The 18,158-nt window shown below is 37.9% G+C and overlaps 2 protein-coding genes across 2 annotated transcripts; both read left to right on the forward strand.

The window, feature by feature from the left end:
• The first annotated feature begins 12,842 nt into the window (after positions 1-12,842).
• On the forward strand, positions 12,843-13,343 carry LOC141620332 (protein FAR1-RELATED SEQUENCE 5-like). Its single transcript, XM_074437234.1, has one exon. It carries the CDS (start codon positions 12,843-12,845, stop codon positions 13,341-13,343), a length of 501 nt encoding a protein of 166 aa, XP_074293335.1.
• A 57-nt stretch (positions 13,344-13,400) lies between these two features.
• On the forward strand, positions 13,401-14,396 carry LOC141620333 (protein FAR-RED IMPAIRED RESPONSE 1-like). Its single transcript, XM_074437235.1, has one exon. It carries the CDS (start codon positions 13,401-13,403, stop codon positions 14,394-14,396), a length of 996 nt encoding a protein of 331 aa, XP_074293336.1.
• The last annotated feature ends 3,762 nt before the right edge of the window (positions 14,397-18,158 follow it).

Here is an 18,158-nt window from a genome sequence, read left to right on the forward strand (position 1 = left end):
ATACCATTACTCATGAGGTAGGAACGTCACACTATCACTTACATATATCATGAATACTCATACAAGTATACCTAGCCATCCCAGATCACCCAAACTATTACTTGTTGAATATCATCCTATTATGTTACCGTACACAACATATGACGCAGAACACTCAGGTAACGACTTTATAACTATCACACCATACCACTTCTCGTGAGGTCAGAACCTCACACAAACATTTATACACATCTTAGACCCGTAATCACATCCAACTAGTCAAACCTGATCACGTAAGTTACCACTTGATAAAAGTTATCTCTTGCCCGAGCTTAACTCACATGCCCTTTATAACACATTCTCATATTCACATAACTATCACCTCCTGACAAATGTAACCATACCATTAATATCCAACTACTAGCAACCGCCTCCTATAATCACAGCGTATACCCCCTCACAACTATATATACCAATCCGACCTCTACAAAATCAACCTCTTTAAAATGGCTACCTTCCCTATTAATCATCACCCTTAACCACTAGTGACAACACCACAACACCACCACCACTGTTTGTATAACAAATCTCTTACACTCACCTCTAAATATAACAGTTCCTTTCCTATCTTGGGTTAACATCTCAAATAACGAGCATCAATTCCATTAATAAAAATTACCTCAACATTCATTCCAATTCTATCCTTAATTGTATCATCACCTAACTCACCAACAAAATCTCATATCGTACAAATACTCTACCAACTTTTATTCCCCTTAATTCCTCGAAACTCATGGCTAACATGTTGTCCTGAAACTCCTATATAACCATTAACTGACATCCGCATGATAGTATCATACATCTCGATGATTCCTTACTTCTATATCACATAACTCCGGTCAACATTCTCCAGTCTACTCTCCTCATTCTTTTCTTTTTACTCTCGACAAAATCAATTAACAATTAAACTCCTTATTCCTTCTACCTAACTCTTTAGTGCTCCGGTTACCTTCTCATTACTCCAAAACTCAAATCCCTTTATTTCATATCAGTACCATCTCACTCTTTCTTACCATGGATCTTCTCTCATCATGCTATCACTCACACTTGTCACCAATCTGTCCACACAAGCAAAGTTTACTCTTCAACCTTTTTTTTTAACTAAAACTCATTTTATACCGTTAATTGCCCAAGGAAATCATACACTAGTTTCACCTCTTCATGATACAAGTTCCCAAACTCGGCCACTACCTACACATCGCGGCATAACTCGATCTCACTATACACCATTCGTTTCCATCCCTCTATAACGACCTTCCATCATATATATTCTTAACCATCTCCCTCCATAAATCCTTACACATCCCAATTTGCCACTCTTCGTATCCCTCATCTCATCCTTTTCATTCTCACGTTCCTTACACTTACATCACCTCTTGCCCATATACACTTACTTTACATTATCCAAACTCGCAATCATACCACTTACCACATCTCACAAAACATGCTCTATGCCTCAATAAGATCATTAACCTCCCTTTTCTTTTTCCATTATCCATCACAACCACATATAACTCATGCCCTCCCCACCAAACTCATACCCATCATAAGGTGATACTCTTACATCATAGATTGGGTAACTTACGCATCAAGACCAACACATATGTAAAACAATGCATAAAGAAGCATAAGAACACCCTTCAATTAAATAAGATATCCGACGAGGTAAAAAGATAAGCATATGACCCAAAACAGGGGTCGCTAGATCGAGTATAGCCTACTCGATCGAGTAGGTGAAGGTCAGAAGCACGTATGTTAAGTTACAAGGGCTACTCGATCGAGTAAGGGATACTCGATCGAGTAACAAGAGGTGCACTCGATCGAGTAAGGGCTAATCAATCGAGTACCCTACACAGTTCTCAGCACTGTCCAATTTTCGTAAAACGGTTATATCTCACTCGTTTCTTAGTCATTTTGGGCGTGTGACATATTGTTAGAATCATAAAAGAACAAGCTATCACCTCCAAGTGGAATCACATCAATATCATTTATGAATCTCAAGTTATAACAGTATAAAGACAACTTCTCTATAATCGGACAACATAACTACTAGATTTTTACTTCCAAACAACTTAAACAACAACAAGGTAAACAAAAACAACTTAATACTCATAAAACTAGTATCCCTAATCACATGTTACTATCTACAAAAGCCAAACAATAACATCCATCATGATCATATAATATTCAACTTGTCAATCATGTATTACCCACATGCTTTTATTCTATAAGTTTACGTAAAACTAAATCATATATATATATATATATATATATATATATATATATATATATATATATATATATATATATATAGGATCAGGGTCACGCACGAACTAAAGTTCAAGATTTAACCGCATTTAACTAACCCCTATAAAAAATCGAAATTTTCATCAGTTCTTCAGACACCATTAATGCGATAAAACACACGCGCATCTTGATTTCTTCGTTTCTCTTTCCGACACCATTGCCGCGCATCAATCAAACTCCATTATTGCACCTCGGAATACAAAATCAAGGTAAGTTTTAATTCAGATTTTGAAACAAATCCAATTTGAAAACTTAGGGTTTGCTTAAAAAATTTAACTTGATTAGATTTTTGATTTAAGATGGTATTTTGTCGTTTTGATTCTAGATTTGTTGGTTCATTACTTGATTAACATTATTGTGATAAAAAAAATAGAGTTTCTTTGTTGATAAAACCATCTGATTTTGGTAATAATCTAACAAGAACGATTTTTTATTTCAGATGGTAATAATTGAAGAAGATGATTCGGTAATGGCAGAAGTTATAGGTAACTACTGCTGCACGTTCTTTATATCCAGCAAGTTAAAGATGTGTATGTATGTAGATGTATGAATGTGTCTTCAAATCTTGTTTCTTACATTTAATTTGAAGGGGGAAAGTATCGTGATACATTATTTTATTTTTGCTGCTAATTGAGACCCAAAATAAGTTGCTTTCAAAAGTTATGTGTAACTAGGTAGTTGAGGATGTGTTTCTGTCAATATGAAAGAATGTATGATTGTGAATTTGGAGGGAGTATTACTTTGATGACGACGCCGTGTTTGCAACATCTGTCAAAATGAAAAATGTATTCTGAGTTTACGTATTCATCGACTTAGATATTAAGGCCTTGTTTTCATTTTGAGATTCTGTTTGGAACATCTGTCGTAGTTGATTTCAGGATCCTGGGATTCTGTTTGTAAGCAATGACTATCAATAATGGTCTAAAAAGTGTATACAGCCACCTGAAGGTGTGTTTCTAGAAGCATTTAAAACTGTATCTAGCTACCCTTAGATACTGTAAAGGGAATGGGATGAAAATAGGGAAATAAACAAAGGTAACAAAGTGTATATAGCTTTACAAATGACTGTATATAACTAGGTAAAGGATTGTATGTAACTTGACTAAATAAATTCCGGGTTCCACTACCTAGGATTTTGGGATTATGTTTGATTCCAGAATTCTTTTTTATTCCTATCTTCTTGCTTATAATGTAAACTCAGTTCTTTTCATTAGCTCAAATATTGATTTTATGTGCAGACATTGTAGAAGTTACTAATGTGCAAGCGTCTTCAAATAATTCACAAGGAAATCAGTTACTTGTCACTAATGTACCAGGTATTAAATTGTAGCTTTTAATTAATTATTGTATTGTCTAAGAAGCTTGTGTAGGTCGTAACGGATAAAATTACAATCATTTTTTTTTTTGTTTTTTTTTGTTGTTGTAGCCACCCCAGAAGTTGATTTCGATAATCAAATAGTGGGATTGCTGAGATGCTTAGCAGAATTAAAACCAACATTGTGGATGAAATTTGCAACTTTGGAAGAAGGCATACATTTTTATGAGGAATATGCCAAGGTTTGTGGGTTTCTTACTAGGTTAGACTCAACAAAATTAGTTGATGGGATAATTATACACAAGTGGTGCGTGTGTAATAAACAAGGCAAAAGTAATCACAAGGGTACAAAAAGGAAGAGGACCCTTACGCGAATTGGTTGTCAGGCTAAGGTTAGTTTTAGAAGAATTCAAACGGGTGATTATGAGATTTATGATTTTGTTGAGGTTCACTCACATGCTATGAATACGCCAACAACTATGATACCTTTGAAACCATGTAGGGATTTAAACTTGGTTCACAAAAAAATGATAATGGATAATGCCCATGTAAACCATGGTCATGTGCAAACATTTAGAATGTTCAAACAGTATGTGTGATACCCGTCATTGTGAGTACCAAAAATAAGATTTATAATTTCCTATTAAGACTAACCTAGGCTAGTAGTAACAGGGTCGAACCACAAGGAGGCAGACGTAATTTCTAGCTGTCTAATAAAAGTCTAGGGTAACAATTGTGGGGGTTGAATTGATTTGGTCTATGACTAAGAGTAAACAAAAACAATAAACTTAAAAGACGGTTTAAACAGATAAAGAAGGGGTACTAGGATGATCGGTTTGTTATAGTTTCGGCGGCAGCATACTAAACAGGTCTAAATCAAAAAACATGAGGTGGGAAATAAAGAGGTCCTCTCGGTCCACTCTTAACAAATAGCATCTTTCGATCTCGCTATAGGTCCCTAATATCACTAATACTAACTTTCGTCCTGAAAAGTGATTTACGGTCTAAACTTTACCTATCTTTCGATCTCAGTTTAGTTTAGTCATTTTAATTGATGGTCTAACAACTGTCCCTATCTCTCGATCTAATGGGTCAGTCATATCCTAAACATCCAACTAGTCGCGTGCACTCGATTCGTCGAATAAAGAATTAAAACAATTAAAACGAAAATAAAAACCTCACGTGGTCAGTCGATCGACCGGGTAGGGTGGTCGATCGACCAACACGCGAGTCAGGCCGTGTTCTTTATAATGCCGCCTACGCTATAATTCCCCTACATCCTAGCACAAATAATTTAGCTACTCATGCTGATGGGTATAACAACAATAAAACTAATGAAATAAACAAAAGAATTCATACTTGAAACAATAAAATAAACAATTGACATAAACGATGATAAAGGTTTCGGGAGACTAACTAACAATTCTATACTATGAGCAATAAAGTAATGAACCGAGAATAGGGCGGGAAGAATACCGAAGTTGCAGAGGAACGATTGAGAAACGAAAATTCCGATGCTAAACAAAAGATTCCCAAACCCTAATTATCAAACTAAATGTTCTTGTATAAAGACTTGATTAAAATCGAATGAAAACTTGGTAAATTTCTGAATGAATGTATCTGTAAACTAGGTTACGTTATATAAGAAATATACGTAACTATTATTCCAAAACCTAAACATAATGGGCTTGCGCTTCCTCGGTCTTTTAATTCTCGTCTGGGATAGCAGCTTGGTCGATCGACTGCAAGGACTGGTCGATCGACTGAATAGCAATGAGCAAAGTGAAGCTTCGGAACCCGCAGTTGGTCGATCGACTGATAGCAGTGGTCGATCGACTGCTTGAGCTGCTACTTGACTTCTATAATCTCGTGGATTTGTCTTTTGGGCCTTGAATTGATCACCAAGCTCGTCACTCGGGTGAATACTTCACGTCAAATGCAATGCAGGATACTCGGGGACGGATTTAGCTCGATTTCCGCTGGATTCTTCACATTTCTGCAATAATGTACAAAAATACAGAAGTAGACGGAAATAGGGAGAAATGTAGCATAAACTACATGAATGAGCTCTGAAATGCGTGTAAAATGGGATGTAAAACTTCATATAAAAGACACGCATCAAACTTCCACAAACCAAAGCCTTGATTGTCCCCAAGCAAGAACTAGATTCGATCTAATGACCTAATGGAACGAGTTCAATCTCAGAGCGAAATGCAACATGTAAAGCCTAAACCAATTTAATGCACAACCAACAATCAATTAGCAAATGAATCATGCAATCGAGTTATGAAGTCGTTAGATACTGCTGAACCGTCAACTGTAGAGACTTTATCAAATCGGACTCTCACGGGTCGCTCATATCACTCAAAAGCACAGGTGAATATATGTAAGATAGAAAGAAGAAAATATGTAATGACTCCCACCTAACTACGACCTATAAGAACATGCCTGCAGTCTAATATGAAAGTAATCTCTACAACCGTACATTCACATTCCAACCAACAAGAGACCATGACACATGCCGAGGTATAAATGTGGATATGTGAGGTATGGGTAAGAAGAGGCAAAACATTTATGGAAAAGTGAAGGTACAGGTGATCAAGCTAGTACCGAAACGGAACCATATGGCAACATCCAACTTCTTGCTCAAAAACAAATGAAACGGTGCTATAGCAAGCACACATCTCACAATCTCCAGGTATGAAAGTAATCAACTAACTCCCCATAAGATATGAATAATACATGGGAGCAAAAATCGCCAAAAGATAAGGATTTTGTATTATGCGAATTGATTCTTTTTTCTTTCCCTCGAACCTCAGTCGATCGACCTAAAGGGGCAGTCGATCGACTGCACGAACAGTACAAAACTCTTTTTTTTTTCTTTTCGAATCATTTTTTTTCATCTCTTTTTTTTTCTTTTCTATTTCTTTCTTTCCTCCTTTTCATCTTTCCAACAATATCTCAAACATGAGCATATGCTACCAAAAACTAAGTAACAATCCCAAGAACACAGACTACTAGCTTGACAAGGGCAGGCTAAATGTAAGATGTAGTAATGGGACAAAAAGGTTGTTTTTGGCAGTGTGGGGTTCATGGGCAAAACGAATAAGGGGAAACCTCTACCACATGTGTCAACTAACCACAGACCGAATGCGTACAGGTATTAAGCAGATTAGGTTCATATTTATGCATATTTATGTGACATGCCTCATAGGGAGTACTACTCACATTCCTAAATAAACTGGTCATAGATGTCACCAGTTATAAGCTCTAAACCTCAGAAAATGATGTAGCTTGCCAATTTTCTAAGTCAAGTCTCAAGTCCAGCAATTAATTAACAAAAACTCGTAGATATGCACTTATACGATTCTATTAATAACATGATGATAAGCAAGGCTCAGGCAAAACAGGTGCAAAATGCAATATCATCCTTGAAATACTACCGTTCCGACTCGACCTATATGCAAAAATAAACGTGCATTTTATGGAAATTTTTGAAATTTTTCAATTTTTTGTATTTTGTATATGTGAGAAATGAAATAAACAACGCAAAACAGAACTGTAAACGTGAATGCAAGCAAATGATATGCGACGCAAAACCCTTCCCCAAACCAACTCGCACAATGTCCCCATTGTGCAAAATCGTGTAATGAAGAAAAGAGAAATGGGAATTTGCGAGAAAATGAAATAAAAAAAGACATGAAGTGGAAATCAGGAACTCACAAGACTTTAAGCGCAGCAAAGGAAACCTCCCCAAACCAGCGTGAGCTAGGAGGTTTCAGTAGCCAGCAGCGCTACTAAAAGGTACCTGAAAGACAAATAAAACCCACGCATAACACCGAGAAGACAATTTTGAAGCGGTAAAATATGTGCACAAATGAGAAAATCAGAAGAAATAAATAATTTGACGGAAAGTAAAGTGGAGTAGAAAACTCCCTTAAGTCCGCATATCGACCAAACACAGCAGGGGAGAGGTCGTGAACAGGTACAGCAGCGTCCCTGGTCGATCGACCAAAAGGGGTAGTCGATCCACCAATGTCTCAGGAACAGTAGCTCCTGGAAAGTGCAACTCTGTCGATCGACCAATGTAGACAGTCGATCGACTGAAAATACTGCTGTATTCCTTATTTCTTCGTATTTGCTCAATTAATTGAGCTAATGAGGTCTAAAAACCTGCAAGTGCACAATAATACGCACCCAAAATTGCGCAAGACCCAGAATAAAGTCTGAAACGTATAAAATCCTAATCAAGCAGAATAAAATGCGAAGTTTCGCGCACACAAAAGCAATAAAAAGTGGCTAACAAAAGCTAATAAAAAGAAGTTTATAAAGAGCTCGATCAACTAATAGTTGATCAAGAATGGCCATGGTATGGCCCACTTCGTCGGCTTCTGGCTACTAGAGGTAGCCTCAACGGTGCTTATTTGATCAGCTGCACCATCCTTAGCTTCCACGTCCGCTGAACTCAATGGGTCAACACTCTCATCATCTCCCCAGTCGATGATCTCTTCGGACTTGTCAGAATCCAAATCAGACTCACTGGCTTTTACCGGCTTGTCATCAATTCCATAGCTCAGGCAACCAAGACCTCCTCTCTGAATGATCGGCTTCTTTACAGTTGAAGCAACTTGCAACACTTCCTTCCCCAAACCAGCTCCTGCAACATCTAAAACAACAGATTCTTCCTCCTTTTTGCTCCCAGTCTGGGGCGGAGGAGTCAACACATAAGTAGTGATAGAGACAGGCAATTCAGGAAGCACAAAGTACGATTTCTTTTCAGAAACCGTATTACAAGTCACAGGCCACATGGGGTCCTTTTTCTTAGCAAGTTGGGCAAAGACAATAGAATGCTTTCCCACTTTGAAAGTCAATGTTCCTAGACCGACATCTATGATCGCACCAAAGAGTGTGCGAAATGGCCTACCCAAAATAATGGGTATATGAGCATCCTCAGGCATGTCAAGTACAACAAAGTCGACGGGGAAGAAGAACTTCCCTATTTCGACAGGGATGTCCTCTAAGACTCCTATTGGCTGGACCGCAGATCGGTCAGCTATCTGTACTGTCATATCTATCACTGCGAACCTAGTCAATTTGAGCTTCCTAGCTAGACTCAAAGGTATGACGCTTATACTAGCTCCTAAGTCACATAATGCCTTCTCAATAGAGAAGGTACCTATATTGCAAGGAACAGAAAAGCTACCCGGGTCCTCTAGTTTATGGGGTGTAGTGTGAGACAAGTAAGAGCATGACTCTTTAGTTAATGCGACAGTATGGACATTTTCAAGTGACTTTTTCTTAGACAGGAGTTGTTTCATAAATTTAGTGTAGGCAGGCACTTGATTGACAAACTCAAGGAAAGGTACTTGTACATTCAAACTACGGATAACCTTTTCAAATTTATTGAAAGATACCTGTTCCTTTGTCGGCACTAGTCTCTCCGGATATGGGGCTGTAAGAAGTACCTTAGCCCTCTCCTCTAAATCGCGCGTGCCGGTATCCGTGGACTGAGGTTGAAAGTCCACCACCTTTTACTATTTGAAGCTCGAACCCTCCTCAGACCGTCTTAAATGTGAGCCATTAACCGTCATCGGATCGAACTTCGGAGCCGGGACTGACCCATCAGCACTCGGGTCTTTCCCCAATATTTTCGGGATTGTCGTGCCCCGAAACAAATGGTCCCTTAGATTATCGGGCATTAAAGGACGAAATTACTCGCTATCAGCAGTGATCTTGGTCGATCGACCACTATCCTCAGTCGATCGACCGAGGTGTCGATTCAAGGGCTTAAGCCGCGTAACGATCGATCGGCCGATCGGGTGTATCAGTCGATCGACTGATATACCTGGTAGATGCCTTTTTCTTTGAATTATTCGTTACAGCTTTCTTTTGACTCGGGTCTGCCTCATTCTTTTCAACAGCGTCCTCGACCATGGCAGGCCCCTCCAGGGTGGACCCGCTCCTCAACGTGATAGCGTTTAGGGTCTCCTTTTGGTCGGTTTGAGTCGGTAAGTGTCCCGGAGCTCGAGTGGTACTCTTACTAGCCAATTGAGCAATTTGGCTCTCTAGTAGCTTCATCCCGGCCTCTCTTGCTTGGGACTCCTTCAACAACAAGTTCTTGAACTCAGCAAAATCAGAACTGTGGGATTGTTGTTGCTGCTGCGGCACATAAGGAGGTTTTTGATATTGTTGTTGCTTTTGATGAAGGGGCACATAGGGTTGCTGCTGCGGAGGTGGAGTTGGATTCAGGACATTGTGGCTGCTCCACCTCAGGTTGGGATGAACATTAGGCTCATAGTAGGTGTTTGTCTGCCTATAATGTTGAAAGGCAGCACAAGACTCAAAGGGACTAGGGCAATTCTTCGAAACGTGTCCCTCAGCTCTGCACCTTTCAGAGACAAAAGGACCGTCTGACACAGCATTTACTTGGTAAATACCCCCCTCTGAAGCTCCTCCTAATTCATATTTGTCAAATCTCGCAGTGAGAGCTTCAAGTGCAGAACAGAGGAAGATTCAGCAGCTCTCCTCCGGTTCCCCTCGGAATTCCCATACTCGACCTTGTGGGTGGCTAGATCTTCGATGATCTTCCACCCCTTGGTCTCTCTCAAGTTCTCAAGAAATCGGCCATTGGTCATGACAGATCCAAAATAGCTCTCTCGATCGTCATACTGACCCATTATAGAAATGATTGCACAAGCTCCATTTTTCGAAACCATGGTGCGGTATGGTTCGCACTGACTTCTTAAATCGACCCATGCCTCGTGGAAGTTCTCATCCGGCCCTTGTTTGAAACTCGTGATTTGAGCTCTAATAGCAATCGTCTTTGAAGCAGAAAAGTACTTCTTGTAGAATGCCAATGCCAAGGAATTCCAGTCGGTGATCCCATGAGCAGCTCGATCCAGATCTCTATACCACTCCCTTGCAGCATCACGGAGCGATAAAATGAACATGGTCTCCTTGATCTGGTCTTGGGTCACGCCGGCTGGTGGGGGTATGGAACAACAGTAGTCAATAAATGTCTCCATATGCTTAGCTGCATCTTCATTTGCAGCTCCCCCGAACTGGTTTCTCTCAACTATACTGATGTATGAAGGCTTTGGTAGGAATTTCTGTCATCTCCGGTAATTCGAACCCTTATATAAATTTGGTGTCGGCCGGTAATGACTAGCTATACTCGCTTCCTCGCCCATGACGGAATTTCGGAGAAGTGACTGTCTCTTTACCAAGAGGTGGAAACGGGTGAAGAATGTGGATCTTCCTCGAACAGCTCGTTCTCGTAATAGCTTGACAGAGTACTCAGCTCTTCCTCTGTCGGTAATATCCTTTGTGATCGTCTCAACTCGCGCAAAGATTTCTCAATCTCAGGATTCAATGGTACTAGTTCACCACCCTGTGACCTGCGCATAAGAGAAAACTACAAAAAGAATATAAGAAGAGTTTAAGGAACTGAAGTCCCTTAAACTAAGAAAGACTAAATTAAAACAACTAAAAATTAGAACTATTGCCTCCCCGACAATGACGCCAAAATTTGATACCCGTCGTTGTGAGTACCAAAAATAAGATTTATAATTTCCTATTAAGACTAACCTAGGCTAGTGGTAACAGGGTCGAACCACAAGGAGGCAGACGTAATTTCTAGCTGTCTAATAAAAGTCTAGGGTAACAATTGTGGGGGTTGAATTGATTTGGTCTATGACTAAGAGTAAACAAAAACAATAAACTAAAAAGTCGGTTTAAACAGATAAAGAAGGGGTACTAGGATGATCGGTTTGTTATAGTTTGGCGGACAAAGATACTAAACAGTCTAAATCAAAACACATGAGGCGGGAAATAAAGAGGTCCTCTCGGTCCACTCTTAACAAATAGCATCTTTCGATCTCGCTATAGGTCCCTAATATCACTAATACTAACTTTCGTCCTGAAAAGTGATTTACGGTCTAAACTTTACCTATCTTTCGATCTCAGTTTAGTTTAGTCATTTTAATTGATGGTCTAACAACTGTCCCTATCTCTCGATCTAATGGGTTAGTCATATCCTAAACATCCAACTAGTCGCGTGCACTCGATTCGTCGAATAAAGAATTAAAACAATTAAAACGAAAATAAAAACCTCACGTGGTCAGTCGATCGATCGGGTAGGGTGGTCGATCGACCAACACGCGAGTCAGGCCGTGTTCTTTATAATGCCGCCTACGCTATAATTCCCCTACATCCTAGCACAAATAATTTAGCTACTCATGCTGATGGGTATAACAACAATGAAACTAATTAAATAAACAAAAGAATTCATACTTGAAACAATAAAATAAACAATTGACATAAACGATGATAAAGGTTTCGGGAGACTAACTAACAATTCTATACTATGAGCAATAAAGTAATGAAACTGAGAATAGGGCAGGAAGAATACCGAAGTTGCAGAGGAACGATTGAGAAACGAAAATTCCGATGCTAAACAATATTCCCAAACCCTAATTATCAAACTAAATGTTACTGTATAAAGACTTGATTAAAAACTGAATGAAAACTTGGTAAATTTCTGAATGAATGTATCTGTAAACTAGGTTACGTTATATAAGAAATATATGTGATTATTATTCCAAAACCTAAACATAATGGGCTTGCGCTTCCTCGGTCTTTTAATTCTCGTCTGGGATAGCAGCTTGGTCGATCGACTGCAAGGACTGGTCGATCGACTGCATAGCAATGAGCAGTAGCTTCTGGAACCCGCAGGTTGGTCGATCGACTGATAGCAGTGGTCGATCGACTGCTTGAGTTGCTACTTGACTTTTATAATCTCGTGGATTTGTCTTTTGGGCCTTGAATTTCGCACCAAGCTCGTCCCTCGGGTGAATACTTCACGTCAAATGCAATGCAGGATACTCGGGGACGGATTTAGCTCGATTTCCGCTGGATTCTTCACATTTCTGCAATAATGTACAAAAATACGGAAGTAGATGGACATAGGGAGAAATGTAGCATAAACTACATGAATGAGGTCTGAAATGCGTGTAAAATGGGATGTAAAACATCATATAAAAGACACGCATCAATGTGAATGGATATAAAAATGTGGGTGCTTCTTTACAAGATTTCAAAATTTTTTCAAGGGATGTTAAGAAATACATCAAAGAATATGATGCCCAGATGTTAATAGAGAACTTTATGCAAAAAAAAGGCTATGTCTCCATCTTTCTATTTTGACTTTGATGTGGATGATCAAAGCAGAATAACTAAGCTTTTCTGGGCAGATCCAATATCAATTAAAAATTATGCCCTTTTTGGTGATGTTGTTTCTGTTGATGCCACTTATAACTTCAACCAATATAAAATGGTGTTTGTCCCTTTCGCGGGTGTTGATAACCATAAAGGTTGCGTTACTTTTGCAGCGGGTTTGATACGAAACGAAAATGCAGAATCATTTTCGTGGTTGTTTCAAAATTTTGTAACGGCTATGGGTGATCACTATCCTATTACTATAATAACTGATCAATGTAGAGGCATCAAAAAAGCTGTTAAAGGTGTGTTTGGTGACAAAACATGCCACCGACTGTGTATGTGGCATATAATGAAGAAGTTCCCTGACAAGGTTGGTCCATCGATTTCCCAAGACACGACTTTTTTGAAGGAAATAAACTCAGTTGTTTGGGAAGTAGAAATCACTCCAGAAGATTTTGAATAGAAATGGAATTCGATAAATTCCTCATATGAGCTTTGTGATAACAAGTGGTTGAAGAAAATGTTTAAGCACCGTGCTCTTTGGATTCATGCTTACATTAGAGACACATATTTGGGTGGGATTTTGCGCACAACATCAAGGTCAGAGTCTGAAAATAGCTTCTTTGGAAACTTCACCAACCCACATGTCACACTTGTTGAGTTTTGGATGCGTTTCAAAACAGCAATGGATGCTCAGAGATGGAAATATTCTAAGGTAATGACTGATGATAAGAACTGTTATCCAAAATTGACAACCCCTCTCCTTTTAGAAAAGCAAGCTTTTGAATTTTACACAATCGTTATATTTTATATTTTCCAAGTAGAAGTCCAAGCAGCATGTTATACTTGTGGCCATTTACCATCACCAAATGCAACTGGTGAGAATGATAATATTTCAATAATTGATCGTGAGAAAGACAAGGAATACAAAGTTGATTTAAGTGATAATAAGTTTTCTTGTTCTTGTAAGATGTTTGAAAGAATTGGGATACTCTGTAGGCACATTTTATGGGTGTTGAAAGATAGGGGATTTGATCATATAACTAAAGAGTATTTAGCACTTAGATGGAGCAAATCTGCAACCTCCCACCTTCTTTCTAATGTTGTTGGAAAAACTGTACTAGCTGATTGTGTGCCAATCGAAAGTCGCCAGAACAATATAAGTGAATTATGGTCGGAGGTATTTAATGCAGTCTCACTTGTTGAGGATAATGAGGAACATTCTGATGCGCTATTTCAATTGCTCCGGAGTTTCAATGAAAAGTTGATTATTTCAGTTAAGTCGGGCAAGTCAAAAGATAAGAAAGCTGAGATTGAGATACTTCTTGGGTCAAAAATTCCAACTGAAGTTACTGTTTTACCACCAGAGAAGTGCAAGAATATGGGATCGGGAAAGAGGATAACATCAAACAAGGAAAAGGCAGTCTTGGAAAATGCAAAGCCTCTGAGGAAATGTCGTGCTTGCGGTGAAATGAGTAACCATGAAAGTAGAAATTGCCCGAGTCGACTCCCTTGAAACTGATTTCAGTGGGTTTTTGGTTTATGTGGCATTTGTAGATGTCACTCAAAAAAGTCTGTTATGCTTTGTAATGTTATGTACTCACTTAAAAACTGATTTCAGTGGGTTTTTCGTTTATGTGGTTCATGTAAAGACTGGTTTTGTATAACCTTCCAACTTTTTTTTATTTACGTTTTTACGTTGCTGTGTTTTTACTGTTTTTATACTGACTATGGATTCATGGAGTATAGAGGGTGTTAGTGTATACATTATATTCATATAGGGAGGTGGGCTAACTAGAGTGTATGTAGCTAACAGAAGGAGTGTAACTAGCAGTCCAACAAAGTGTATGTAGCCAACTGAAAAAGTGAAACTAGCAGTTCAAAAAAATAGGATTCCGAAAAATTGGGAAAGCCAAAAGTTAGGATGCAACATCATTTCAATGAACTCTTGAACCTCAAATTACTCCAACCAAATCGCTTATTTGTTTTTCTAGGCTGCCGTTTTTTTTTATACTAATTATGGACTCGTGGAGTGTAACTAGCAGTCCGGAAAAGTGTATGGTCACAATGCGTCATTGTATACTTGTGTATATAAACTAGGAAAACACATTATCTCTTTTTATAAATTTAGCCAACTACTAAAGGTTGTATTGTTTCTATAGTCTTAAGTTTTTCATATTCTTAGATTATAAAATGGACAAAAAATTCTGAATTCTCCTACAAACATGGCGTTTGTATCAAACGTCCTTTTCTAAAACAACTGAAGGAGTGTATCTAGTAGTTCGAACAAGTGTATCTAGCAGTCCAAGAAAGTGTATCTAACTGCCCAGAGATGTTCAAAGTTATTTCCTTAACTGAAGAGTAGCCAAACTTAACAAAAATATTTCCCTTTGAAACGTTACAAACTTAGTCAACAAGTATTACGCCATACACTATCAACAAATTATCCATGTTTCAAGTCCGAAATACTAGACATAGTCACCCCAACTTAATCAACCTCTTCAAAGTACAAACCACTATTGCAAGAAAAATAAAAATGTGAACTGATGCCGAATCCTTTGAAATGAGGCTTGATTAAAAAAAATGATCCAATAATCTTCATCATCAACCATTGTGAAAAATCGACTGGAGATTAAAAAAAGAATGACATGAGCTTGAATTATTTTAAAGCAACTTATGGATGTGTAAGGTGTATGTAGTGATGGACTATAGTGTTTGTAGCCATCTGAACGAGTGTATCTAGCTGTTCAAAAAACGCTATGTAGCCAACCTGAAGAAGTGTATCTAGCAATTTAAAAAAGTATATGTAGCAACCTGAAGGAGTGTATCTAGCAATTAAAAAAACTGTATCAACCTGAAGGACTCCTAAGATGACAAATCAAACAAATAAAAATAGATAAAAGGATACGTGAGAAGTGTTTTTCTCCCATTTTATCAGCCGCAACATATTTGTCGTCGATAAGCAATTAAGTCCTGCAAAACAAAACAAAAATGGCAGAAATTTAAGATAAAATGGCAGCCCGAAAGAAGTATGTATCCTCCAACAGGGTCCAAGCAGTCTTCATTGTTAGTGATTCTGTTGACTGGAGTAGGGATATTCAGGTTGTTCCCATAATTTCTCTTCTGCTACTTGCTTAACGCTTCCCATCACTTTTAAGCAATTTCTTATGATTCCTTCGTGTTCTACTAATGCTGCAATAGTTTTAGGTTCTCTGTGACATATTAAGGACTGGGGGTCTTCCTGGGGGTGAACCTGGAACTCAGCCGCATTTGTACTTTTCCCATGACGATCTTAAATATCATGTCAGTTTGCCGTACATCTGGGCCTATGTAACTTCCATCCCAAAATTCTTCCCGAGTGTATTAATGCTAATGTGCTATTCTTAAAGACAGGGTGCATTTCCCACAGAACGGTTTGGCATAGGTGCATTTAGGATATCATTACAGTCCGTCTACAACAGGTAATGTAAAGTTGGTCGAATCTCTTAAAACATGGGACACAATGGCAGAAATTTAAGATAAAATGGCAGGAAATTTAAGATAAAATATATATGAATTAACAAGTCCATTAAACTCACTTTGTAGTGTTTCTTGTCCGTCCACAAATCTGTATTGAAGATTGCACCTTCCAGAAACTTCATGACATATACTCCGCAGTCAAAACTATTCAACATAACATATGATGTTGAAAATGATATTAAAATAATTAACATTATGCAAAAATGACACAAAAATATAGAACAAACTAACGTGTTTGCTTGCTGAGGTATATCCTTGACTTCAGTAGGAAACAAACGGATGGCCTTGACGCGCTTGTAACCATTGGTGCTGGGTATCTGATTTGCATCATTGACTATCTTTGAACAACAAACAATCAACAAAAATACATGTATGAATATCTTAGATTGTGACTTCTAGACTGAATTAAAATAAACAATGGCAACCATACAATATCATCCACATAAGTATTATATTCCTCCACAACTTTCTTATCATTTTTCCTAAATTTCTTGAGAGAGTCCAAAATATAGTTCTTCTCCTCCTTGAGATCAGACACACAAGCTAACCAATGGTTATTATCTTTGCCGATTGTGAAAAAAACCTACATAAAAGCAAAATAATTTACATAGGTAAGTAACTAGGATATGCATGGTAATTAGTATTTTATGCATATATTATCACAGTTTGGACATTAGTAAATTTACCTTCTCAATAGTTTCTCCATCTTTTGGCATGTAGTGCATCTTAAGATGAGGGCACCAAACAAAGTTTACCTCATTAACCTTTAATTGTGGCTTAGCATACTGACAAATTAAAAAAATAAGTTAATAAACTATACTAACAAATATATGACAGTTGTTTTTTTCTTTAGGAACATAGTTGAGATGACATATTATTCCTCACAAAAATGAAGTAAATAAGGGAAAAGTAAAAAATAAATCCAAAATGTATTACTTAGATACCTACCCTCACTGTTGAAGGCAAGTACAAAATATCTGGTCGATTATATGTACACATCACACCAAACATGTCAATCACTTACAAATTTAAATAGTGTTACAAATTTTTGATCACCTATCTGGTCGATTAAATGAAAAATGTTTATATACTAACCGTATCCCTTATCCAATGACGATTTTGCAAACTTTTCATTGCGTTTCGACAGACATTCATCCATTCTGTGGCCACGATAATCTCATCCAAATACCTACAAACTAATACAATTAACACAACTTCTAAGAACAAAAATCAAAAAAATATGTAATAAAGTTTAGAAATTACTTGACATCCTTGCGGGCATTGATTACCCGACCCAATATTTCTGTGTCTAACAACTGACATTGACAGGTATCCTTGGTGGCACCTCTGGGATTCTTTCTTGGATTTTGAAAGTCTTGATTACCAGCAAAAGACAACATCTCATAGCGTGCCCTTGTACCAAAAACCTTAACTTGGTTGTTCTACAAACAAGGAACAGGAACATTGATTTATACTACTCCTATACATACGAGTAAATTAATAAGGAAAAGCATTGTAAAGCAGCTTACATCTTGGAGTCCAAAAACACAAGTCCTTCTTTCTCCTTTGTATTTCTCCAACAACCGCATGAGGTAAATTCCTGTATCACTTCCATTACCAATATTTGATCTCAGAATAATCTCCTCTGGCTTCATGTCACGGACATCTACTATAGACGGCATTTTCTTGAGCAAGCATCTAATAACAAAGTCTTTCTAAATATGACATATAAATTCAAACATTTCTCAAAAATGAAAAA

The sequence above is a fragment of the Silene latifolia genome, chromosome X (assembly GCF_048544455.1).
Source record: "Silene latifolia isolate original U9 population chromosome X, ASM4854445v1, whole genome shotgun sequence".
Classification (NCBI taxonomy): Eukaryota; Viridiplantae; Streptophyta; class Magnoliopsida; order Caryophyllales; family Caryophyllaceae; genus Silene; species Silene latifolia.